The sequence below is a fragment of the Suillus fuscotomentosus genome, assembly GCF_016647785.1.
Source record: "Suillus fuscotomentosus strain FC203 chromosome Unknown F5891scaffold_100, whole genome shotgun sequence".
NCBI lineage: Eukaryota > Fungi > Basidiomycota > Agaricomycetes > Boletales > Suillaceae > Suillus > Suillus fuscotomentosus.
In genome coordinates this window covers 1-25,937 of record NW_024539612.1, presented here as the reverse complement: position 1 = coordinate 25,937, position 25,937 = coordinate 1, and the positions used below count along the sequence as shown (strand labels likewise).

The following is a 25,937-nucleotide window of genomic DNA, read 5'->3' as shown; positions in this document are numbered from 1 at the left end:
ATGCACTTCGACTCGACAACTATCTCAACCGCACCAACGACGACATTACCATGAACCTTGTCCAGGCCTTCAGGGCCACCGACGCCCTCACCGGCGATATCGCCAGGATTGACTTGGCTAGGGAAACTTCCCTATCCACCGTCTCGACCAGATATTACCAAGGCAAGATCAAGTGAGCCTTGCTAAATCTGTTTGAGCTCAGGAACTTCCATGCCGCTGTCATGGCCGTCGAGGAGGAGCAGGCATTTAATCCCCCTCCCGACCCGCTTGCAGTCATCGAGCGTGCTGTCTATGACAGAGCTCTGACCCCCTTCCTTCCCCAACTACCCCGCTCCGAATCACCAGAGCACATCCCCAATGTCACCCAGTTGACCAACCCTGAGATCGACTGTCTCTACGAGGAATACGAACGCGAGCTCTATGCTCCACGTAACCCTTCTCCCACCCTTGATGTCAACACCATCTCTATCACCATCCCAGAGTTGGATGAGTGCCCCCCTGATCCACCTGTTCTCAACCCTGACAATTGGGTACCCACCGAGGTGGTCCCACACCTCTCTCTTAGTTCTCCGGAACCTCTTCCCACTCCGCAATGCTGAAATCGCCATGCTCGTGCACAATCCATCCTGTCCCTGGGACTACCCCTCTCCCATGTGCATCGCCCGCGCACTCAGAACTTCACTAGGCACTATCCTCGTGAGGAAGCCAAGGAAGACGCCATCAACGACGCACATTGTGATGCCACCGAGACCACCCAGGTCTACCGCAGCAACGTTGTCTGCTGCCAGTGCTGTGTCTTTGGACACAAACAGAAACACTGCGCGCAATACTTCTGCCGCATTTGTGGGCAATTTGCCCCAAGACATCTCACTCCCTTCTGCCCTCGACTCGATGGCAGAAAGATCCTTTGCCGTGGAACCTCTTCTGACCGGTTCTACAGGGACATGCGCCAGCTCGAAGCCGCGTATGACCAGGACGCTGCTCGCCTCAAGCAAGAACGCGAAGAGAACGCAATCGAAGCCGCCTCCTGGCTCGAAGACCTCGACTTCGACCCCGAGTGGTATAACAACCAGGACAACTACGTTCCCCTGGATGACGATTAAGAGTTCATGGAACTCTACCTTGAAACGGGGGTAATGTTACAAGTAACATCGGCTACATGGCCCCCCTATCATTTTTCCCTTCGTCCTCACCCTCATATGCCTCCGGCTCGTACTTCTCTACCGACTATCCATTGACCGGATCCTCGGGACCGTTCCCGTCCCTCATCCCCCTCCTATCGCACCAATGTGCGCACGTGCCTTCAGGCTATGACTTGTTCTGACTCGTGCCACCAATGTGGCTTTCCTTATCTTGTCTTATCTTTCCTCTGACTCATGCGTGCTGCGCATTGTATCATTTACCGTTGGCTCGTTCCAACGTTTCTCGGTCTCATTCCGCATTCAACCTCACATCACTAATCAGGCTCTGCTACCAGCGTACCTATACCCTTTCCGTTTCCCCTTTGCCCTTACCTACAGTACGGTAGCCTTGCCCTTAACCCTTTCCACTTAGTATAAGTAGTCGGTCACTCTGTACTAGATTCCCTAATTTGAATCTACTCAATCTTCCCTCGAACATACTTCCCTCTGAAGCCTGCTCAGCTTCAGTCTCTAGTATCTTTTCTTAGGTGCTCATCGCGCCTAAGTCTACCTTGATCGACTACTCTTCATTCAGACAAGACTGTCCTTACTTTGAGAATGTCAGTGACTTTGAAGACATCCGTCTTAGAAGTCACGTGACACGCGCGTCTCTGTTATCTGCCGACTCGTCATTGCCAGTCTCAGTCGCTACACCGGACCCTTCCGGTTACGTCACGAATGTTAGCGGACAACGCCCCTCTTAGGGCTCCGCATAACAGATCTATTTGAGTGCGTAACACTATTGGCCTTAGAGCTAGCTACTATAAAATTTCACAGCTTGCGAAAATTTGTCTAAGAACGTTCAATCTATCTAAGTCTATATGGGAGGGTTTCCTGATGACGCCGCCTTCTTCTCTGTCAGATGATTGGTGTGGTGGTTCTCCTGTAAAACAAGGGATGTCTGACCTAGAATCACGAGCATTGCGGCTGCTTGTTCACCTTGCGCAGCCTTTCAGCGCATTTTTGCTGGTGCAACAGCGCAGTGGAGAATACAAGAGGATTGCGACGGATTATGATATTGTCGGACAAGTCCAGGATGTGGTTTCTGTTGGAGACTCGATGGACATCAGGACCATAGAGATATTGTAGTCGTATGTTTTTTGTTTCAAAGTTTTTGGACTACTTTAAAGATGATACCATACAGCTACGGCATACGTATCACACACGCATGTTAGATGTAGTTTTGGCACTTAGGTAGCAGCTCGGGTACAAATTATGCTCCAAGTCCCGTCACCTTCCTTAACATTCTTGCAACCCTTTGTCCTCGAATAACTGCATTTCTGATTGCTTTGGTGTAGGAGAACCGCCGATCGGTCGTTTTGACGCGCGATTCGTCGAAAATAATATACACTTTGAGACACGTGCATGTAGCTATCAGTGTATAATGCGTACTGTGCCAAATTTGCAGGCTAGTACAGGTATCAAGGTGAATGTAGTAAATGGTGAACAGGTTCCTTCATCTGGATTGCAACTAGGCTCGTGACCAGCCTGGCTTATTACCACTAGCAGGAACCTGCAATGGATGCCTTTCACGTAACTAATCTATGACACATTTACCCTCAACCCATTTCTGTCCTTGTCCTGCCACCTCTCTCACATCAGCAAAAACCCCCTTTTAATATTGGCAAAAATTGGATCATATTTTGTAAAACGTAGAAAATCATGTACCGTTTTCCCGAATGTGCATCAATCCAATCCAATATTCAGCAAATTTGACTAATGTGTTAACAGGGCCACAGAATTCGTGCAAGTGAGGGAAAATTGTTTGGTACATTGGGAGTACTAGTACTTGTTTTCTCGGATGTGATCTTATTATACTAATTTATGTATGCCGTGAGCAGCATGCTGGACTTCCAACAGATGAGCCTTTCTTGCCTCCTCACACCGCTTGATTTCAGCATCCCAATGATCTGCCACAAGTCTACACATGTAATTTTGAGAGACAGTTAAAGGGGCCAGAGTTTGACGGTATGGTGGAACAGGAGTTTCAGGTATTTCTGTCACAGGGGTAGCGCTAATCACAAATTCTGGCAATGGAAATCTGCGGATCAATGGTTTTTTAATCCTTGTCACTTGGTAAGAATCTGCTGACATGATGATATGATCAACGACTTACTTTTTGATGGGTGACTGGTGCCTTATGTTTGCCAAAGTCCAGGCCTGGGGAAGGTGAGCGCGGGCTACAAGTCCACTGGCAGTGAGAATGAATGATCTTACCCTCAGAATCAACCAACCGTTTCCTGGGACTTATATTCTCTTTCTCCGCAATCCAGTCCTGCAAGTTGGTCAGTTAGAGTATCTGTAGCTTAGAAGTGGAACCTGTGCACCATAAATATATCCAACAAGACACTTGATACACGTAAAACACGAGCAGATGTTAGTCAAAGAGATTGAATCGACATGGAGAAAAAATTTGCGCACCAAGACCGAACCGTGAGAAACCATCTGTCAATGCCTAGAGACCCAATATCAGTCATCGGCCGGGCCATTGAAGTGTGTACAACAAGCCTTTTATTTAACTAGAATACAGTTACATATGCATCTCGGTCAGTGAAGTTGTTTACAAAAAAAGTGCTACACCGGTCTAATATGTTGCTCGTAGTCCATTCACATGGAGCTACTGTCCTGAACTTGGGTATTAAGTGAATGGACCGTCGAACATTGCAAATAGGGACAATGCTGGATTGCCTGTCACCATCATAAAGTGTGCGTGAAACCTTATACATTCCATGGTTAATGTCTGGTGCAGTGAACGGCGTGAACCATTCGACGTAAGCAAGGTGGTCAGGCACATTGACATTGCCAAACAGTGCATGTTTGACATTGGCCGACAGTGAGAAGACCACGTGAACTTGCGCAACACGATATCCTGCAAGTCATTCGTCAGCCGAAGTGTCCCTGCATACACACATCAAGACACTCACCTTCAACACCCATTTTTCTGCCATTGCCCAGATTTACAAGTGCAGTATCAAACCTCGCTGGAACTTTCCTGTTGTGGCAGTCACGTCGGGCAGGTCTCGCATGGATTGCATCAACAGTGACATTGTTTAGCATGCCATCATCACCCACAGTACTATAGCGGACCTTGTGGAATACCGCAACTGACTGGAATGGTAGATTGACATGGCAGGCAGCCTCTTCAGACTGCCTCACAGTCAAATCAGGCTGTGTCACTTGCACGACGAAACGAGCCACAGCAGCTTGAAAATGTACAGCACCATACTGCTCAGCTAGGGACGCAAACGTCACCCGTTTAACAGATGGGTTTTTTGTTAGCTTCGATTGTCGCAGATATACAAGGTCGGAGTGGGGTAGGGGATGACGCGATTGAGGGACATGAGCTGGGGCAGCACCATTGTGTAGACGCCATTGAATAAATTTATCGTGCCACAGCATCTTCTCTCGTCGCTCGAGCCAGAGGGTCATTTGCATGTATTCGTCCTTGTGATTTGTCGCGCGGTATGCATCCTTCGCTAGATCAATGTGAAGTTGTTCTGTATATTCAGTGTTATAATTGTCAGTGGTTCCGAACATTCGAATCATCGTAACGTAGTGTCGGAAAGAATGGAGCTTTGGGAGGTTGAATGATGATCGGATACCTAGATCCACGAAGATAGACTTGTTGTCATGAAATCGGTTGAGTGCACCACTCAGATGCTCTAATGTCAGATCCGAATGACATGGGTACTGCGCGAGATATAAGAAGTCGAGGAGGCCTCGAACTGTGCGAATCAGTCTAACAGGGGATGCCCCATCAGGCAAATGGATGTCGATGATTAGGCCCAGAAGAAAGCGGCATATTTGCTGGTGCTCCGTACCGCTTACTCGCGACAAAACTGATATACCTTTCATAAATAGGCGGATATTGTGATTCGGAGGCAAACGTTTGCACCGCGCTGTAGAAACAACAATACTGAGAGGAACAAAAGATGCTCCTAACTGTATCTAAAAATGTTGTAGGTCGAGTGTTGCCTAGTCTGCGTTACCTGAGGAGACAAGTGCGTTCGACCCTAAAGGGGAAGCGAGTGCAGCCAAGATCTAGAGGTACGCGCTTCAGCGAAGTGCGAGAAAGCGCAGGTGCGCGCAAGGCGCGGGAACACGCGCGCGTATTAGCGCGAAGCGCGGGAAAGCGCGCGCACGTATGCGGAAATGATAAAGACTAGACTCAAGTGATAATATAATGCAAGAAAAGAGAAGGGAGATGTGAAGTATAGACAAATAGACTTCTACTATATTCTGCTAAGTAGTAAGTAAGTGATAACTAGTAATTGGGAGGTAAAAGTCAGGTTCTAGTGTAGTATGTACTGCTGGCGCTTATATAGCGTGCCTAAGCGCGGTCATGCGGAGCCGAAGCGCTACCGAGTAGGTATGTAAAAATATATATGAGTGAGAAACTATGATAAAAATAAAGGTGGAACTATGCTAATAAAGGAAATGGAAATATATGTACTAGGGAGCTTGGTGGACAGTGGATGGATGCATCTGAATGGCTGGTGCTATAGGGTGCGGGAACGCGCGCGCGCGCGCGCATACATCGTGAAGCACGGGAATGGTGCGCGCATGGCGCACGTTGCGCGGGAAAGCTGCGCCTCATATAGAGATAGTTGCGGGTAGCGCACAGAGTGACACTACAAGTTCGTGCTATGTACTTCCTAGTGTAAAGCGCCATATCAGACCATGAGACGCACGAGTCTCTACATCTCCCAGGGACTTTAAATTCTGAGTGTCCCCACTCAGCGCGTGTGTGGTGAGGATTTTGCGTGAGGGTATGCAAGTGCGATGCTTGTACGATGCTTTGGTTGTTGGGCGATGAATGTGCGAGCATAGGAATGGTATGTGTGAAGCGCGGGAAGTTGCGCGCATGGCGCGCGCGAGGCGCGAGAATGTGCGCGTGCTAGGCATGAAGGCGCGGGAATGAAGCATAGCATGGTGGATTGCAAGGGTGACTCTGATGTGAATAGTGTTCCCTGGGTGTGAGGCGATGATGCAAGAGTGATATGGATGTGGCGCGCAAGGTGTGGGCGAGATGTGCGCATATGGCGTAAAGCGCGAGAAAGTACGCGCGCGCAAGGCGCGAGAAAGCGCGTGAGTGTTGCATGTGTTGTATTCTGTGGGGACACCATGAGCTGTTGCGCAATGCTCTTGGAGTCCAGTATGCGTGTGTGCGTGTGATGCGAAGTGGCGTGGTCCAAGAGCAATCCAATCCATGTCCAAACCAAGTCCTGCTAGGCGCGCTAAATATTAGATGCTAAAGAGTTTCAACAGTGTGAGTAAAACTATATGTGAAAATGCGAATGAAAAACAGTAACTTGCAGATGTCCTATCTGACTTGTCTTCTTCGTACAGCTGTCAACATCTATACCTTCTTATAAATGAAGCGCAGGAAGCGCGCACGCGCGAGGCGCATGTGCGCGCAAAGTGCGTGAACATGTGCATGTGCGCATGAGGCATATGGGCGCGGGAATATTGCGCGCATATGTGCGCGTTCTAAGGTAAAAAGGAGCATGGTGCCGCGTCATGCATGCGAAGAGAAAATATACTATTGAGCTAGGCGGGCACAATCTAAGGTTGTTGTGTTGTTGTTTTTCTTCTATGTTCTTCTAGGCGCCTCCTATATGCATATATATCAGTGTGTTATTAGTCTTTTGGATGGTGCTATAATGAGAAAGAATGAGAATGAAAGAGCGCTGGACAAAACCCAGGGTAAAACGAATGATATCCTATGAACAGCAATGGTATATCTTTCTCTTTGGTGCGCCGCTGAAGCGCGCGATCCTCCTCCTTGAGCGTGTGCGAGTGCGCGTGACTAGTGCGCTTTGCGTCTCTTGCGAGCTGACGCGTTACCCAAGGTAGGGTTGGAATGTGTGAGGCTGGCGCGCTTGGGTGGGCTTGTGACTGGCAGAATGAATTCCTGCACAACGCACTGCAGGTTGAAGGCGCGCCAATGGGAGGCGCTGCAAGGGGTGTAGGGGCGCCCTACAAGCTGATCGGATGCGCGCGATGTGCGCGCCTTGGTGCGATTTCGCGCGAATTTGATTATATTGGCTGAACACGCAAGGAACGGCCATTTCTCTGCAAATGCATTAGCGAGAGACATGTATAGCGAAGAATTAGGCGCAAATGTTGCGCCAATGGGCTGTAAGGGTGATATATCAAGGCGCAGTAGGCGCATAGGTGAAGGAGAATAGTGCGCATCAAGGCACGCAGGAACGAAATTGACATGGTAAGCAAAAGCGCAAAGAATGCGAATAAATGTAGAAATTGCGAAGTTAAAGATGATGATAGGGGGTTTAGGCGCGTATGTATGTGTAAGGCGCGCGCCTAAGTCGCGCCTGGATGACTGATTGTAATATACCTTGTGTTGAATGTAGGAAATGCAATTTAAAAGGGGGGAAATGATAGAAATGCGATGGTGAGGAAACTCTGCTAAAATTATGAAGGTGCGAGGCGCGGGAATGCGCGTGCGTATTGCACGATGCGCATGATCATGGCGCGTGAACAAGGGGTGGTGTGAAGATGAATTTAAAGTGTATGGAAGCATCATATAGCTCCTTAAGAGCTTTAAACATGAAAAAGACAAAAAGTGCGAAATGAGATGAGGGTAAATATACAATGCCTCTAGGCGCGCGCATTGCACGTCCTCAGGTGCAATATGGTGCGCCTGAGTTGCGCCAGGGTCGCCTGAGACATGCTCTGCTTGGTGGTTGTGCAGCGTGATGCACGGATGTTTTACCGGTGCGCGACAGTCACTGGAAGCAAAAAGCGCGACATGCGCACAATCGTTAGTGACAATTGGAGTTACCAGAGGCAAACTCTGGTTGATGCAAGGTGCAACTTGAGCCTCTGATGCGGCAGGAGGCTCCTCTATAGGCGCGCTAAGGTGCAATAGATGTTTAGGGTCATCCCTGACCTCTGATGATGCGAGTGGCGATAGCAGTGATGGCGATGGTGCGATTGGCGAGGTTTCTTCCTTAAGCGATGCGATAGGCGGGCGTGTTTCAAGCGATGGCGTAATAACATCCACAATGGGCGCGTTACTGTGCAATAGATATTTAGAGTCATCCCTGACTTCTGGCGAGGTGATAGCGATAGGCGCGCATGTTTCAACTGGCGCGTTAGTGTGCAATAGATGATTATAGTCATCCCTGACTACTGATGCTGTGATTGGTGATGATGATGCGGATAATGATGGAGATTGTGAAGGAGATGGTGCTGATGATGAAGGTGAAGAGGCGCCTGCAGCGCGCTTTGCGAGCGCGGCCCTGAGTTCGTGATCTAAAGTGATGCAGTCTGGTATAGCCTTGCATGCTGGCGCAGTTGATAGCTGAGGTGCGCGTGAATCGCGCGAAGGCGCAGGAAAGGCGCGCGCGTGAGGCGCAAGAATAGGAACTGGTGGCCTTCTGTCAAGTACAACATTTGAGGGTGCGCGATAGAAGAGTCCAGCTGTTGCATTAGCGCTAATGGTCGTATCCTGCGTTGCGCGACTCTCGTAGTATTGATCTTTACACTTAGCCACTTTAGCTTGCGCTGGCGCAGTTGCTGTGACTAAGTTCACAATTGGCGCTACTATCACATAATTCAGTACTTTATTTCCGACTTAGATGGACAGCCAAAGGTTGAGAATCTCCCCAGTTAGACGGGCCATCCTAGGTCGGCCCATACGCAGATAGGGCGGGCGGGCCAGCCATGAAGGCAATCCTCAGTGGTAACGGGTGGGCCAACATCATGCAGTATTATTTGTAGGCTGGGGTAATGGTCAATAGACTGGTGGGCCAGCCATGGAAGGACCGGAGATAGGGCGGGCGGGCCAGCATGAAGTAGTGCTGCCGAAGTCCGGTTCGGTTCGGTTCTTGGGGCAAATTTTCCGAACGCTGAACCGAACCTATGGTTCGGTTCAGCCATTTGGTCGAACCCTGGACCGAACGTCACCGAACGCGTTCGGGAGGGTCCGGTTCGCGTTCGAACCAGGTTCGACTAAGCTTGGACCATCTGTGGTTGTATAGGCTCGAGACCATGAGTTGTCATGTAATTCGAGTCGGACAGACAACGAAAAGACTCTAATGCAAGGAGAACTTCTTTGTACAAAGATTGAATTCAAGTTTCTAAAATAAACACATTTTATTTGCCCGGTGCACATAGTTCCCTGATCACATTCTCATCGATCCTCTTCTCTAAACATATCTCAAACGCAGCAGCATGTACGGTTGCAGTATTCGAGATTGCAAGCGTGTCAATCTTCGCTGCAGGATTCTCTGAAAGGCGGAAAGCCCAGAGAATAATAGCCGTATTGATGAAGATGGACCGATTCGCGACATGTTGACCAGGACACACTCTAATATTTTCAAGTAAGGCATGAGAAAAGGTGGAAAGATGAACGATACCACTCACCGGCGGCCAAAACCAAAAGTGAAAAACTTGAGATCAGTGATCACCGCGCACACGACCTGCATCGTCGCGCGATGCGCAAAGCCTGTAGTGAAAGGTGGTCGTCCATTATCGCATCATCACAACTGAAATAAGACGTACCTCCAATAGTGACAGGTCTCCACCTGAGACCCTCGAGGATGAACACGGTAACTTGCGGCATAGCTTGAGCTCGAACGAAGACCGACAGACTCACGAACTGCGAACGGTGGGCAACGACTTGTATCAGCATGGCTGTTGCTCGAACGAGGATCGACACACTCACGACCTGCGAACGGTGGCCAACGTCTTGGATCAGCACGGCTCTTGTTCGAACGAGGAACGGTGGCCTGGTCCGCCAACGATTTGGATCAGAATGGTTCGAGCTCGAAAATCTTGACATACTCACTTCCTGCGAACAATAAGCAACGACTTTGATCAGCATGGCTCATAACATTCCCAAGTAGTACTTACCTATATTAATCATTAGCAAGAGTTCAAAGTGTTTGGAATTCATATAGCGACATAAGATACCTAGTGTTTGAACATGTTGTGACGGTGCAGTACTGTGTCACAGCGCGTCACGACTGCGGCAGGCGCGACAGAGGACCGCGTCAATTTCACCCGGCTCAAACCTGCGCGGGTTGCAGACACATGCATTTGCATATATTGACACATAGTAAATACTTACATCTTTTTAAAAAAGTGTAAAGCCTACAAAAATTGAGAGGTTCGAACCCGTTCGAACCTATTCACTACCAGCCCGAACCCCGAACCTCTGGAAAGGTTCGGTTCTGAGTCTTGGCCGAACCTTGGACCGGACCATGCGTCCGGTTCGGAAAGGTTCAGGTTCGAACCGAGGTTCGGAACCGGACTGCGGCAGCACTAGCATGAAGGCAATCCTCGGTAGTGACGGGTGGGCCAACATCATACAGTATAATTATGAATTATTTGTAGGCCGGGGTAATAGTCAATAGACCAGTGGGCCAGCCATGGAAGGACCGGAGATAGGGCGGGCGGGCCAGCCATGAAGGCAATCCTCGGTAGTGACGGGCGGGCCAACATCATACAGTATAATGATGAATTATTTGTAGGCCGGGGTAATAGTCAATAGACCAGTGGGCCAGCCATGGAAGGACTGGAGATAGGGCGGGCGGGCCAGCCATGAAGGCAATCCTCGGTAGTGACGGGTGGGCCAACATCATACAGTATAATGATGAATTATTTGTAGGCCGGGGTAATAGTCAATAGACCAGTGGGCCAGCCATGGAAGGACCGGGAGGGATACAGAAGAAGCATGCATTAATATATTGGGCCAGGATGTGTGCTGCTGGGGTACCGGCTGGGCCCAAAAGTATTTTTGGACAGGGAATGACAGCCCCTTATACCCGGTACAGGCGGATGGGCCCAGATATGGACCCAACCATTCCAAGGTCCTCATCAATGATGGTTGGGCCGACGTACCCGAGACCAGCGGATGGGCAGGCAGTTGTACCCGGTATTGGCGGATGGGCCCAGATGTGAACATGACCATACCCAAGGGTCCTCACAAACTTTGATTCCGAGACTGGCTGACAGGCACGTCCTCCATTAATTATGGGTAGGCTGGCACCTGAGCCCGGCGGACGGCACCAGACCAATGCTGTGAATACCGGATTCGCATAGGTATGGTGTCCCAGACATATTGCACATCTGAACAGTTGCATTCCCTTGTGTGTGCAATCATGTCGGTCGCACATCCGGTCCTTGATGGCGGATCTTCCGGATACATACATCAATGCCAGTTTGGATGCTCCGGCCGACACAACATCGCTTTGTATTGACTTGCATGCGCAGTCGGTTGGTTGAGCTACCGAATTTATACCCCAACAGAGATCCGGTATCATTCGGACACGACTCAGATCAACTTATCCGATATGGTAAATAAGATGTGATCGAATCGGTCCGCCGAACGGGAGTGGCGGGAGTGGCTGGAGTGTCTGCGCCCCGAGCAGCCGGTGCAGATTACTGATCCCAACTTCCACACCGACACTGGTGGTTGGGCTGAGGTGTGAGGTCCATAGAGATGAGCGGGCCCAAAATGTGTGACTGGGTGGGCCTGCATGCTCGAGGGTGAGAATGGGCCAGGCGGATTTGCGAAAATTGTGACGGATGGGCCCAGCTAGCATGTATGCATATATGGGTGGGCCCGGCTTGTAGGCATGCTCGGGAAAAGGGCAACGGATGGGCCCAAAATGTGCGAGGATAGGCCCAGCGGATTGCATGTAATCTTGAAAATCATGACGGATGGGCCCACCGTGGATTTGATCTCAGAAAAGGCAAATTGGCCCAGTGCATATGCAGATGTGGTCTCGGAAACAGTGACGGATGGGCCCAGTCCGCTGTGTTTGGACTTGGAAAAGGCAACGGACGGGCCCAGTCCCCCATGGGTATAATAATGTCGGGTGGAGTCTCGGGGAAGGCTATGGATGGGCCCAGAACATGCTGATTTGTTCGCGAAAATGGTGGCAGATGGGCTGAATGTGCTTGGAAGGGACTCAGGAATAGACCCTTCCACCCATGATTGTGGAATCGGAAAGGGTGACGGATGGGCCCGCTCGTCTTATATTGCCGAGAATGGTGGAGCCCGTAGATTTGGTCTCGGCGAAGGCGACGGGTGGACTCAACTTGTGTGTATTCCCGAGAATGGTGACGGATGTGTGCAGCATATATGTTGCATGCTGGCAAGGGGCTACGGATGGACCATCCGACATATTCCATGGGAGTGCTCGCTGGGGAAATGTCTGACAGCGGCCGGGTTCTATATGAACCCGTTGGTTGTGGGCATTCCGACAACTGTGGAGAGTCATATGCGTGAACCGAGTGTAGGACTATTGTAGAGAACCACCACGGCTACCATAGGCTAAACCCTTTGGATCTACATCGGCAAAGGCCCTATCTACCATTGCTTCCGGAAGATCCTGCACGGTTGTAAGGTACTGTCCACTCTGAAATCATTTTATCGCTGCCTCCGCTGAGAATGAGGTCATGTATTCCATCTATGTACGGTAGAATCCTCACCGAGACTTGTGAGAACGCTTGTGTCATCGGCAATAATCGAATTGGCTAGCTACAACACAACAGATACTAATCTATGTCGCCATTCTCCCGAAGTCATTGTATGATAGCTTGATGATCAAAAAAACAGACTGGTAGTTACCAAATTGGTGATGCAACAAATTATAAATGAATCAAATGACCATCAGCGACCCTTCACTAAATATACGGCGGCGCTTTGCAGCTGGCTCCCGAACATCTTGCTCAGGATGAAATAGATAATTCAGCATATCCAAGTCATGCTCCGCCACAATCTTCTGCCCATCCCACGCACTGTCAGGCTGTCGAATATCCTTCCGATTGACATACATAGGATAATGTGTCTGCTGGATTGGTCCAGCCCAATCGAAATCGAGCAGCATGAAGTGTTTGTCGTCCCGCACAACAAAATTGGTATCTCGAAGGTCGCCATGAACGTAGCCGTCATTGTGATTGTGTAACTCCCGGATGAGAGAGGTGATGGTCTCCTTCAGCGGCTGACGGTCCAAAACACTTATCTCACTGAGCAGTCGATATGAGCCAGGTCGTTGCGGAAAGCAATCATTATCAATATCAAGGGCATCCATAACCACCAGATTCCAGCCGCCGGGTAAAGAATTGTAGGCGATAAGTTTGGGGGCGTTCCCCTTGCTGGCACAGAATTCGTGAGCCTGAGGGGAATAGTGCCTGACAAACTTCATGCATATCTTGCTCCCAGCCGCATCGCCGACGGTTTCCCTGAAGAAAATAAGTCGATCCCTGAGGATTTGAGTCTCATCATACGAGAATTCCTGAATGAAACCGGTGGAATTGGTATAACTCCGAGGGTAGGGACATTTAAGATATGGATCTTCGGGTTCGAGGGTCGGGATTGGATGGGAGTATAGTTTGGTGAGTTTCTCGACAGCAATTTTGAGAGCCCCGAAAGTACGAGCTGCCATCACTTGCATGCGGAGGTCTGTTGAATGCCAAAACAGAGGAATGATAGGGACCAGGACATCGGACTGGACTTTTTCAGTGAAAACAGAGCCTGAAAAGCCAATGCATGCCCCTATTTGTGATCAATAAAAAGCTTCAGCAATTAATCTGGTGAAATGAACTAACCGAAGACAATAGCGGTCCTCAAAGTTAAAATCGTAGAAATTTCAAGAGGTAAGAAATTTGCGACTTGCCGATAATTAGAACTCCGACGATGACAAATCAAGCTCATATCTTACCACCGCCCATCATCATCGTACCTTACCGTGACCATCATATTGATAACGTTCTGCAACGACATCGGAAGATGCCTCGAGAATCGGATCGCAAAAAACTACTTCGTAGTCTGAAGCAAACGACAAATGACCTTACGATTGCGCGATACATGGAGTTGATTGAATTTATGGTGGATCAGCTCCTCGAGGAGGGCTCTGACAATAGCTCTGATAAGGGATCGGATGGTGATAGTGGGTCAGATGTCAGCATACGGACCGCATCGCCAACATGGCCGGAGTCCCCGACGTCATCCGTCATATCCACGTTGTCCATCAGCTCTCTAGTAACCTCGCTTTCAACAGCATATTCTGATGTCCTATCACTCGATATCCCAGACATGTGCGATCAAGTGTTTACGCACTTTATTGATGCGATCGGGGCACTGCATGATGAAGTGGAGAAGTGTCGGGTACTTGACGTGCGTCCATCTCTGACTCGCGCACCGCAGTTACACCTGCTGCAAGAATGGGCGCTGCTCTCACCTGAAAAGTTTCGCCGCAAGCTTCGCGTTGATGCAGAGGTATTCAACAAACTCACAACGTTAATCCAAGCCCACCCCATTTTCCATAATAACTCAAATAATCCACAACTTCCTGTCGCCGTCCAGCTCGCGATCTTTCTCAATGGTGTCGGCCATTATGGCAATGCTGCGACTACTGAAGACATATCCGATTGGGCTGGAGTGTCCGTAGGGACCATCTACAACTGCTACAAGCGAGTCATGATCGCGATCTTGCAACTGCATGATCGCGCCATACATTTTGATCCGCTCGATCGTGAGGACCAGATTGAGCGAGAGCGGGCAAAAGCGTACGTGGAGCAGAAGACATGTCGTGAGTGGCGCGGCGGTTTCCTTTGTGTAGATGGGACTCCGTCCCCTCTACACGAGAAGCCCGGTTGGCCGGCATCCCGAGTCGTTTTTTGGTGCGGGAGAGTGGTTGTGGGCGGACTTGGCGTATGCTGCGCGAATTTGGTGTGTGCCGCCGTACAAACGGCCAGCGGGAGGGTCTTTGACGGCCGAGCAAAGGACATTCAATTATAACCTGTCAACAGTGAGCATCAGTACTAATATACTTTTGTCGTCCTCACCCAGTGTCTAGGTCCGCGTTCGTTCAGAGCACTTCTTCGGCTCTATCAAGGGCCGGTTCCAATCACTGCGGGAGCTTCGCATCCCAATCCAAAGCCAGAAGGACCTCGACTACGCGAACATGTGGATCCGTTCGTGCTTCATTCTGCACAACTTAATTGTTGAAATTGAGGAAACAGAAAACCGCGAAGACTCGAACATATGCTTCTATCAGCAAACTCGGAGATTGAGGCGAGCTGACGGTGACGGAGGAGAGGATGATCAGCAACAGGGTGGCGCAGTAGGTGATCAGACTTACATTGGAACTGTGGGGCAGGATTTTCGTAACACGTTAAAGACGCGGTTGCTTTCGTCGTTGGAGCGAAGGTAGTTAGTATTATATTAAATGTACTTGTACCTATACATATTCCTTTTGGCTCGCAAGGTCACACTTGAGATTTTCTCGAGAAAGGAGCGTTTTAGCGAGCTCTAGGAGGGGTCAGTAGTGCTTGAGATTTTCTCAAGAAAGGAGCGTTTTGGCGAGCTCTAGGAGGGGTCAGTAGTGCTTGAGATTTTCTCAAGAAAGGAGCGTTTTGGCGAGCTCTAGGAGGGGTCAGTTGTGCTTGAGATTTGCTCGAGAAAGGAGCGTTTTAGTGAGCTCTCTGAGTTGGCACCATCGAGTACAACATGGAATGCATTTCCTGAAAACCTGTTACGTGACAACATAGTGCAAACCTACTTAGTTTTGATCAAGACCGCGCTCCAAAGCAATACGACGAATTCGAGCCTCCTCCTCCTCCCGACGTGCACGAGATAGCTCAATCTCAATTCTTGCAAATTCCATCTGTTGAGTCATCCTCTCCTGCTGGTGCTGATGATCTTGGTCAGATAGACGCATCGCATGCTCCCGCTCATCACGAGCACTGCGGGCCTTGAGATCACGAGCCCAAATTTCGGTCTCAAGTTTCATGCATTTATAGTGTTCGTGCTCCACACGATCCTCACGTTTGCTGTTAAGGTGCGTCATTATGGAATCTGCCGTCTGAGACATCCTATCTGCAGCGGCAGAGGTCTGATCGAGAGTGCTGCCACCAGGGCGTTTGCGTGATGAAGAGGGGGGGCGACTAGATTGAGGTGAAGCACTCTGAGTAGGTGCACGTGCACGAGACTGCTTTGTAGAAAGAGAGGGTGAACTTGCGCGACTTCCTTTGAGTGAGCTGACGCGAAGAGACTGCAGCGCTCGGCTAGCACCAATGTCCGAATCTTCCGAGTCAATGGGTGTGGATTGAGGGCTAGCTGATGACTCCTTGAAATCAGAAAAGAAAGGTGAATTGTGGGTGGTGCTTTGATTGGGTACTGGTGAGCGCTCAGGAGAGTTCAGCGATATCACGCCGTGTGTGTTGGAAGTTGTGATGGGAGGAGGTTGGGGTCGTTGGTACCAGTGTGGTAATGGAGCGAGTGAGAATGAGTTGGGCGTGTCGCTAGGACCATGGTCCAAAAATAACAGCGGGGATGGTGCTGACAATGGTGATTCGAATGACTCCATGGAGGGGGGCTGGTCAACCATCATATCATCTGGTGCATCTATAATGCCAGCATCACCTGTAGTATGAGCGCTGATCTCAACTATTTCTCCGTCCTCGGCATCCTCATCTGTGTGAGTGTCATCGTCGCCTGCGGCCGGTGCTTGTGGTTGCTTTGAGATAGCGAAATGTTCTAATGCAGCGGACGCAAAATCTTGCCCTGTATCCGCTGTAGAGAAGGCGTAATTGAAAGCTGGGTTTGTGCGCCACCAGCCATGAAGCTCAGGCCACCAGGGAAATTTTTCGAGCTTTGTATCTAACAGAGATACGATTAAGACATGTGCAGTTCAACAGCGGCTAAAACTTACCAATCAACGACTTCATCGTTGGATCCTCTTGCAGCTCTGCATATGTCTTTCCGGCTCCTGACTGCTTGAGCTCCTTGTTGAACTCGTTATATTTTTTCTTGAGCCTAAAACATCTGATCAGTGATTCTAGTGGGAGGAGAAACAATGCAGGAACGGGATACATACGTGCCGAAACGAGTTGAAACTGGTTTGATAAATGCCTTTGGGTCCTCCTTGAAAAGTCGTTGACCTCCGGATCCTCGTCATTCGAAAATACGGCTTGTGCGACCTGTGAATAAAAGGTATCTCTCGAAGTTCCGCTCTGTTTCTTCTTCCGACCTTGCTCCTTCGCATCCTTTGCAGAATCGGAGAACAGCTTGATCCGTGCATCTTCGTTTTCCTTGCACCAGGCAAGGAGACGTTCTGTACGAGCGCTACGAACCCCCTCCCAATGAATAGTGCATTTCTTCCCAGTGTCCGTACTGGCGGACACACCGGCTCGAACTCCACCACCTCGACCTCTCTGTCCAGAGCGTGACATGATTCAGGGCGTTTATTACGACAACGATTGGTGATCGGATTGAATCTTTGGCACCATCGACGCCAGTAATGACGATGTCGAGTGACAGGGCAGGGCGGAGTTTGAACATGCCGTACCGGCAACGCAAAATCTTGCTGTGAATTTTTTTCTACGTTCGACTTTGAGAACCGTTAATAATATGGATGCATGGAATGAAAGACCAGAGCCTCGCCATCTCAATCTTCAAGTCTTCCATAAACTTGCGGTAGTACAACATCGCCTCCATGAATGGTTCGGCAGTGCCACTTCCGATCTCGTTCTTCCCCTCAATTATCATCAGCACAAACTGTCCGTTGGTAGACAAAATATGTCCGTCCGTCGTACATCCGGTCGAGCCAACCATAGAAGCATTGAGTATAATACCATAGTCACGGAGCACTTGCCGGAATGTATTCATCCGCGCAAGCTCATTGGGATAGAAGGAGGCCATCTTTTCTGAAAGTTGCAAAACAAAGTCGTTATCGTGGACAGTTGGTTCATACTTTTGACAATCATCCACGAACTCGGCGAAGATAGGCTCGAGAAGAGTAATGGGAACAGGGTCCGCGGCTCTGCTAGGACGGTTGCAAAGGTACTCTGGCTGGTCCTGCTTGGTTGAGAATGCAGATGGTTTTGCACCGGCCGACGGACTACCCGCGCCCTTCTTGAGATAAGCGATTCGCCGATCAACAGCTGGAATTTGTCGTGCAACGGCAGGATGTTTTACGACGATATGAATGCATCCGCGCTCTATTCCATCCGCAAACACATCAGACAGCTCGGTTAACGGGTGCAGCTCGACGCCGCCGTCTATGATCGCGTTCCGTAAGTCTATATCATTCAAATTGATCTTGACCTTCCAAAATATCAGATTATTAACATTCAACCTTAGGCATCATATCACTCACCTTCCATAGCTCAAGACGGTCGGCGGCAACATGGTCAAACTCTGGCTTCTTGGCGACCTTGATAACATTTTTGAGGTCACCGACAGTCTTCGTCCGCTCAATGTCGACTGGGAAAATATGGCGAGAATCATCGCCGAAGACAATGCAGTTAAGTTTCAGGTGGAGCGGTCCGGAAGACACTAAGTCGGACCACGATCATTGAGGAAAGGGTGGCAATATCGAAGGACAACTCACCGGCAGGCGGGCATTGGATAATAATATGCAGATACTTGCGCGGAGGAGCATCGGGGAAAATCTCTACCATTTCATCCACAGGTGATAGGGATTTCGTTGGGTCCAGTGTAAGATTGTTGAGATTGTGCTCAATCATCTCGTCGACGGGCAGGTCGACCTTCCAAAATATCAGATTATCAACATCCGATCCTAGGCATCAGATCACTCACCTTCCATAGCTCAAGACGGTCAGTGGCAATATGGTCAAACTCTGGCCTTTTCTTGTCTTTGATGACCTCTTTGAGGTCACCAACAATCTCCGTCCGCTCAATGTCGACCGGGAAAATACGGCGAGGATTATCGCCCAAGACAATACAGTTGAGTTTCAGGCGGAGCGGTCCAGACATCTGACGTTGACAACAAGAGTGATAGCGTCTCGAGCGGTAACTGCAGTGAGCGCTCACTGCTGCAGCAACAATGCACTTACAAAGCCAAGCAGCAACACCCCGTGACCGGGTATTTGATTTTCTGTGAGAATACACCTTGCCTGGGAATTTTTGTCCCTTTCCGGGTATCCGATGCACCATTTATGGGTGAGAAGTGGATTAAGGCCTGTTGCGGTGCATCTGTTGTCGCAATCGAAGGTAGTTTATCTTGCAGGCACCGCAACAAGCCTTAATCCACTTCTCACCCATAGATGGTGCATCGGATACCCGGAAAGGGGTTAAATGGTGTATGACGAGATGTTCTAGGCACAGTAAGCCTTAATCCGCTTCTCACCCATGAATGGTGCATCGGATACCCGGAAAGGGGTAAAACGGTCCATGACGAAATTTCCATAGGCGCAGTAGGCCTTAATCCGCTTCTCACCCATAAACGGTGCGTCGGATACCCGGAAAGCCGTACAGGATCTTCCAGAAGCAATGGTGGATCGACCATTCGTGACGTAGATCCACTGGGTTTAGCCTATGGTAGCCGTGGTTGTGCTCTACAACAGCCTTACAACCGGTCCACATATCTGACTCTCCACAGTGGTCGGAATGCCCGCAACCGATGGGTTCGGACCACGTTATGTCATCGGCTTCCCATCCGGTAAATCCCTCGACAATCCGATTGGTGCGAGGGCGACGGAACCGGAGCTTGTATCACCAGCACCAGACCCAACGGCTGCGCGTGCGCAAACTCTGCCCCACCTCCCCTTCAAACGTAATATCTTTGGGGCGGGCGCCAATAAGAAACCCGGAAATGCAGCGCCGCAGGTCGGCAAGTATCGCAGATGGACCCAAGTCGGAAGAGGAGGAAGAAGTTCCAATCAACTGACGAGGACAAAGTTCACACCGGAACTATCTTGGTAAACGTATGTTCGATGATGTTTGCATATGAATCCTGAACTCAATCGTGCTCCCACCGTCCAAGTCAGCGTCAGACAGAATTTAAATCCGGCGGGAATAGACTCTGCAGCCCATGACAGGAATTTTCGGAAGGAAGAGACAAGGGTGCGTTATCGGCTCTCTGAACGATATGGTCAAGCGAATTTCCACCGGGATGAACGTGCCAGCATTGAACTGATTGCTTACCAAGTATGTATTGGCGAAGCGTGTCAGAACGTATCACAAATCGGGACAGCTGCATTTCCAAGGCAGTGCACCGAAAGTTGACAAGATAGTACGTCGCACCGGATCCTCATGAGCGACACATCCGAAACTATGGACATGCATTCTGTCAGCTTCCGAAGAGTTTGATAATTATCCCCGTCCGGACATCGATGTACATGTTGGTACTCTGGCCGGTAGAACATCCTCTTATAGTGAACCGGCAAATGCAATCGGAGGATCATCTACCGAATGCGTCATGAAAGTCAAATAAACGTCATATCTAAGTGAAAATTTGACTAAGGAAAACAAAGACAACCCTATAAAATTACATGAAGTATTATTATGTCCATCTGCATATGACGATCTATTTCTCGGATATGACCGATGGTGCATTAAGAATCGAGAAGATGCAACGAAAAATGTCATATGAGCCACATTGTCAGTCTCTTTGAAGGCGACATCAACCGAAAATGAACTACAACGCGCGGTACCGAATGAAATCTGCCTGATTGTATTGGGCTAGGTGGTATATCGCAAAATCCGCGAGATTATATTTTGCGTACTCTGTACGCGGGGTCCGAGCATAATTATGCACGCTATCGCGCATAAACCAAGCCCAGACGATTCTGTCTCCCTCGGCAACTTGAACGCCGTGCCTCACGAGCCGGCCAGAATAGCTAACCATAACACCCGGATCATAAGCGAGCTCGATGCCCAAGTTGGTCAATTGCATTACGCCATGGCCATAGCCGCCTATGCAGGTAAGGATATCAAAACCTTCCGGGGGGCATTTCGGATCTCGATGGCTTGGCGACTTCCTGTTACACATGATTGCCGCTCCCGTGTAGACGGATGTCCAATGTTGAAGGAACTTGCACATATCATCCAATCCTTGCTTGTCTGCCCAATGCCCAAGCTCTATATGAGTGGATATAGATGCACGGTATAACTGCGGGTGCATTACACGAAGGGCGGCTGAAGATATGAGACCCGGACGTTGCATGTCTTGGATGACCGACAGGCTCCTGTCCCCCTTCAAGGTAGCGGAGACTTCGGGCATAAAGCCATCTTCCGGGTTCACAGGCGGGGGCCCATGACACTATTTGATATTAAACATTTCCTGAGTACAGAAAATTCAAACAGACCTCGTGTCCCTGTTGAAACCAGCAAGGCGATATATTGATGCACCCGGGCTTTAACTGGGGCTCTTGGGAGGCATAAAAATTGGTTGAATGGGTTCGCCATTTACTCGCCTGTCCCGTGGACATCTTCCCACTGGTGATGCTCTGTTTCAATAGATTGCCCATCCCGATTGTGGCGGTGTACATATCACGCTGTCTTCTTAGATAGATGATCTATAGATAAACACCTATAAAAACAAATATCTCCACGGTCAGCGATTCAGACAAATACCAATGGCTGATAACGTGGTCGTTCGTGGGTGGCTGTTTACACTTCCCAAGCTATGTCAGACCACAGTACTTCTGTAAGGTCAGCAACAATGCAGTCAATCCAACAAAAATGAAACTGAAATGAAATCACTCCAACGGTATGGCAGTGATTGAAAGACGAAAGAAAACTAGTCAACCCAACGGTATGGTGATGACAAAAAAGAAACGAAGAAAAAAAAAAGACACCTCTTCAAACCTTCCTTCAACAACAATGCCTTGTAACAATCGTATCTCGAAAGAGTTGTGTGGAATTACAGCAATCAACCCCCTCAGCACAAACAGGTAGAATCAAAGGTCAAGACTAATCAATGCTCAGTAGAACTCTTAGCTCACTGTTGAACCTGCTGCCAAGGAACTCACGATGAGTATTAAACAGAATCAGGAATGGACGTCCTTGGTTTCAGTACCAAGTCCCCTATTCAACAACTAAAGTCTAGCAGACAAGGAAGATCCTGGCTCAGTATCACTACTCAGATGAGTGAGGTCAAGTGTTACTGTCAATCCCTAAAGTCTCCCCACTAAACTATTCGGAGTCTAGATGGATGAAAGAGACAACACAAAAGCTTCTGAAAATATGAATGAAAGCTTAGCACTGAAACTTGAAAGAGAAGAAAGAGAGAGGATCACAGAGAGAGAGAAGAGAGAGAAAGAGCGAAAGAACGAAAAAAAAAGAAAGAGAAAAACAAAAGAGTGACAGAAAAGAAAGACAAAGAAAGAAAGAAAGAAAGAAAGAAAGAAAGAAAGAAAGAAAGAAAGAAAGAAAGAAAGAAAGAAAGAAAGAAAGAAAGAAAGAAAGAAAGAAAGAACGAAAGAAAGAACGAAAGAAAAGAAAGAGAAAAAGAGACAGAAGAAAACTAGAAAATCAAAGAAGAAAAATCAAAAAAAAAGTTCTGTCGGTCGTTGAGCACAGTGAGCTCAAGGTCTTGGTCGTCGTTGGTGGTGATGAGCTAAGGGTGTTGCTGAATGCTGATGCTGATGAGCTTAGGGGCTTGCTGGTTACTGAAAGTTGCTGGCTGACTACTGGTTACAATGACTTTGCTGAAGGTACTTGACAGCCCTGGTCACTGTTGTTGACAATGATCACACTTCACACACAATTTTATTCTGAAAGTGGGGCTTAAAAGCTCTCTTCTTTGGGCAAAAATTTGGGTCTTATATACAAAAAAAAAAGGGTGGCTGTGCTACGTTTTCCCGCCATCTATGAGGGGTGAGCTTAGTCAGTGGTACCAAAAATCATTTTGCAGGGGCTGCTTATGTTGCACCAAATGAGACCATAATTAGTCAGCATTAGTCAGCATGCTTGGGCTGAGTGTTCTGTCATCACTTGATTTGGATCAAAAGTCACCTGACTTAAGATCATGTGATTTAGCATCATGTGACTGAAGGGTCATGTGACAGGCTGATTGTGCACTGCAAGAGAAATATTCATGATCATTGGTGTTCCGTTCTGATGTCACTTTGTTGAATGAGAAAATGACGCGAGGCAAGTATTTAGGGTTTTGAGGAAGTTTTCCCAGGGTAACCCATGCGAGAACTATTTTTCACAGTCACCTGACATGTGTGGGATTCAGCCTGAGTCATTGTTGAGGATGACTAAGCAAAATTCATCGCAGAATTAAATATACAAAAATATTCAGCCTGTCCGAGTTCCATTGAAAAGATGAAATGAAATATTTGTCTGAGCTGCATTCTGGCTTTAGAATAGAGGGAAATGGTTTCGTAGTGATTTCTAGGGTATTAGGCTCATGGGAGAGCATTAGTCATCCATGCACCGAACCAGTTTGGTGCAGGTCAACGCTACCTCCTCCCCGTTAGCATGATGCAGCTTCAATGCAATCCCGCACTGACCTTCACCGACCAGTTAAGCGCACCCGGAAGGTACCAGAGTATTATCCGATAGCCGGCATCGATCACCACCGACGGGTGTTCCAACACCAGGCGCTCAGCGGGGGGGAACTTCGCCAATAATGATTCTTCATGAGAATCATTCAGTCCCGACTCCCGTTTGGCCAACGCCTCGTTGTACCGGATGACGTCGATATCCAGTTTTACTACAAACATGTACGGTTTAGCCTACCGGGGTGTTGATATGCCTCTGCCAGCACGGAGGCCAACTGTCCGCAAGCAACCGTAGTTTCCGGGTCAAGTTCGGGCGGCGCGGGCACCAACGGTCTGCCTGCTATATGAGCTGCAAACTGCTGCTCGACCCATTCGCTTGCTATGTCGGCGACATTAAGGGCCCAATCCCGGGGGATGAACGATGTCGGATGACAGGCGAGGTCAAGGGCACCAAGCTGTTCATGGTAGGATTCCCAGTACTCATGCGATATCATTATTGAATGGGAGATACGCAGGTCTTGTTCAAGAAAATGTGCATCTTAAATACAATTGGCCATGCGGCACTCATCCTGATGATGTAACACAGCGAGCCGAGATCCAACTTTATGAACGTAATTGATCAAACCCACGCATGTCTCATATAACCGGATGGGATTATACTTGGCAGGATATTGACATATGGAAGAGAGACACTACATGAAAATATGCTAATGAAGAAGCTGTTCCTCGACTACTGTACATTATTTCAATGCGGAAGTAATTAAAGACCGGGAAAGGGTTCAACGGATGAAGGTCCTCCCAGCCTGCCATTGTCGTAATGCCCTTGCAACATTGCAACTGCCGCGTGGGAGGCTACCATTGCCTCGCGAAGTTCATCTACAGGATCCTCTAGACGATCTAATGCAGCCACAGCCTCCCTTGTAGCATCCAGCTTAGTAACAAGGAGTCGGCCGAGTTCCATACCAAGATATGAAACTTCGGCCCGGAGAACCTGCAGCTGTTGCAGGAGCGGATCATCGCTGCGGGCGTGCGTAATTGGTGTCGGCACCATGCTGGCCATTTTAGGCTAATGCATGCATGTAGTAAGAAATACTGATCGCATCATAATCTGGAAAAAAAATCACTCACCCGCTGAGCAAAGTGGTCGGTCACCAGCTCCTTCACCGAAGCAACAGACATCCGAAGAGGCATATCGAACGGCGCAAGGTCGAACCTGTGCTTCCACCAAGCGTGGCGATAGTCACGGACCACCCGATTGATGTCGACTGGATGGGTTGGCGACTCATGCGGGCATGCCTTGAATGCGGCAAACAGTTTCCCGTGATCGTAGTACGGCTCGGTCTGGAAAGATGTGATGAGCAAGATAACCTCATTCAGATATGCCGGCAGTGTCGTGTTGATATTCATGGCAGCGCAGATGTTGACAAAGGGAAATACAAAGCGCTGCCGGTGCCTATCAGTAAATCTCTTCAGGGACGATTGCATAAACTCACCTCCGCTTCCCAGATGATGTGTCTCACGAATGTGTGCTGATACGAGCTGGAGTGTTGGGTTTTACTTTTCATTAATTCGATGTGAATGACTGTAAATCGGGAAGTGGCGTATTCGAATATTTCCGCTGCATCCCAGATGGAAAATTTACTGGCAGCAGACTTATGGAGCATTTGGTAATGATCAGTCATGACTGGTTGCAGTGGGGTGATAGATGAAGTCAGCTCGGACACTGTTTAATTATACGGTTGGAGCTTCAAAAGCATTGTTGTGGTGATTTACAATGACAGGCTCAATCCGGTAATGTGGCCACAAGTAATCGTAAGCTGTGACCCAATTCTCGATGCCACATATCCCAAACAATGTCATTGGCTAAATTGTGGAATTTGTGGATCACAAATGTGGTAAATGGACCATATTGCGTTGTTTTTATTTTGAATTTTATGAGTCAATGAACAGCGTCATATGCTCGGATATGAAAAAATTTGACCGGAGAGTGGACTTCGCCTCACAAAGCTTGGCTAGGCATGTGAGGCATGTTCTTGGTGAATGCGTCCGTGTCGAAGTGTGTGACTGGTAAACGCGCTTCCGCCCGCATGATGCCTTTTTGCTTGGCCAATTGATCGTATAAACTGCATGCTCAGACAATTGACTTGGAATGCAAACCAGATTATTACGTCGGGATACCGGAACCACGGTAGCGTCACATTTTGCCTCCCACAGGAGTTCTGATCGACCACAGAGGCGGTTGCCATGAGATTGCTGTGCCCATCCGGAGATGAGTGCATCATGAGCCTCTGGATTTCCCGGATGTGTCCGACACTTCCAAGACAATATATTCTGTGATGTGACACAATAGTCGCTTGTGACTGGGCCCAAAAGCCACCATTAAGAGCAATGCAGATAAATTTGAGCTCGGAATTGAGGACGGAAAGCACACAGTTAGAATTGTGTTTCCGGTAAGCAAGCAAGCATTTTATTTGGTCAACAGGATGGATTGAGAATGTGAATGCCGGAGCACAAGTTTGT

General features: G+C 48.8%; 8 protein-coding genes across 8 annotated transcripts; 2 read left to right on the top strand and 6 right to left on the bottom strand.

The window, feature by feature from the left end:
- Positions 1-3,700: 3,700 nt before the first annotated feature.
- F5891DRAFT_963052 (uncharacterized protein) lies at positions 3,701-5,081 on the bottom strand (the record flags this gene model as incomplete). The annotated part of the gene is made up of 2 exons (XM_041375961.1): positions 3,701-4,050; positions 4,106-5,081. Coding segments are annotated over 2 exons (1,326 nt in total), but the record flags the coding sequence as incomplete, so codon positions are not given.
- Positions 5,082-9,334: 4,253 nt separating this feature from the next.
- F5891DRAFT_1066791 (uncharacterized protein) lies at positions 9,335-9,630 on the bottom strand (the record flags this gene model as incomplete). Its single annotated transcript, XM_041363119.1, is given in 3 exon segments — positions 9,335-9,517; positions 9,561-9,562; positions 9,576-9,630. Coding segments are annotated over 3 exon segments (184 nt in total), but the record flags the coding sequence as incomplete, so codon positions are not given.
- A 2,191-nt stretch (positions 9,631-11,821) lies between these two features.
- On the top strand, positions 11,822-12,466 carry F5891DRAFT_985906 (uncharacterized protein; the record flags this gene model as incomplete). Its single annotated transcript, XM_041377668.1, has 2 exons — positions 11,822-12,016; positions 12,038-12,466. 2 exons carry the CDS (start codon positions 11,822-11,824, stop codon positions 12,464-12,466), a joined length of 624 nt encoding a protein of 207 aa, XP_041218972.1.
- A 351-nt stretch (positions 12,467-12,817) lies between these two features.
- On the bottom strand, positions 12,818-13,892 carry F5891DRAFT_1196432 (uncharacterized protein; the record flags this gene model as incomplete). Its single annotated transcript, XM_041368293.1, has 3 exons — positions 12,818-13,713; positions 13,767-13,829; positions 13,880-13,892. 3 exons carry the CDS (start codon positions 13,890-13,892, stop codon positions 12,818-12,820), a joined length of 972 nt encoding a protein of 323 aa, XP_041218971.1.
- A 3,649-nt stretch (positions 13,893-17,541) lies between these two features.
- F5891DRAFT_1196429 (uncharacterized protein) lies at positions 17,542-18,939 on the bottom strand (the record flags this gene model as incomplete). The annotated part of the gene is made up of 4 exons (XM_041368292.1): positions 17,542-18,267; positions 18,320-18,498; positions 18,554-18,710; positions 18,763-18,939. 4 exons carry the CDS (start codon positions 18,937-18,939, stop codon positions 17,542-17,544), a joined length of 1,239 nt encoding a protein of 412 aa, XP_041218970.1.
- Positions 18,940-19,572: 633 nt separating this feature from the next.
- F5891DRAFT_1196428 (uncharacterized protein) lies at positions 19,573-19,887 on the top strand (the record flags this gene model as incomplete). Its single annotated transcript, XM_041368291.1, has 1 exon — positions 19,573-19,887. One exon carries the CDS (start codon positions 19,573-19,575, stop codon positions 19,885-19,887), a length of 315 nt encoding a protein of 104 aa, XP_041218969.1.
- Positions 19,888-20,716: 829 nt separating this feature from the next.
- Positions 20,717-21,395, bottom strand: F5891DRAFT_911629 (uncharacterized protein; the record flags this gene model as incomplete). Its single annotated transcript, XM_041373635.1, has 2 exons — positions 20,717-21,195; positions 21,269-21,395. Coding segments are annotated over 2 exons (606 nt in total), but the record flags the coding sequence as incomplete, so codon positions are not given.
- A 2,782-nt stretch (positions 21,396-24,177) lies between these two features.
- Positions 24,178-25,099, bottom strand: F5891DRAFT_1196426 (uncharacterized protein; the record flags this gene model as incomplete). Its single annotated transcript, XM_041368290.1, has 3 exons — positions 24,178-24,483; positions 24,546-24,860; positions 24,911-25,099. The coding sequence occupies 3 exons, from the start codon at positions 25,097-25,099 to the stop codon at positions 24,178-24,180; spliced, it is 810 nt and encodes a 269-aa protein (XP_041218967.1).
- Positions 25,100-25,937: the final 838 nt, after the last annotated feature.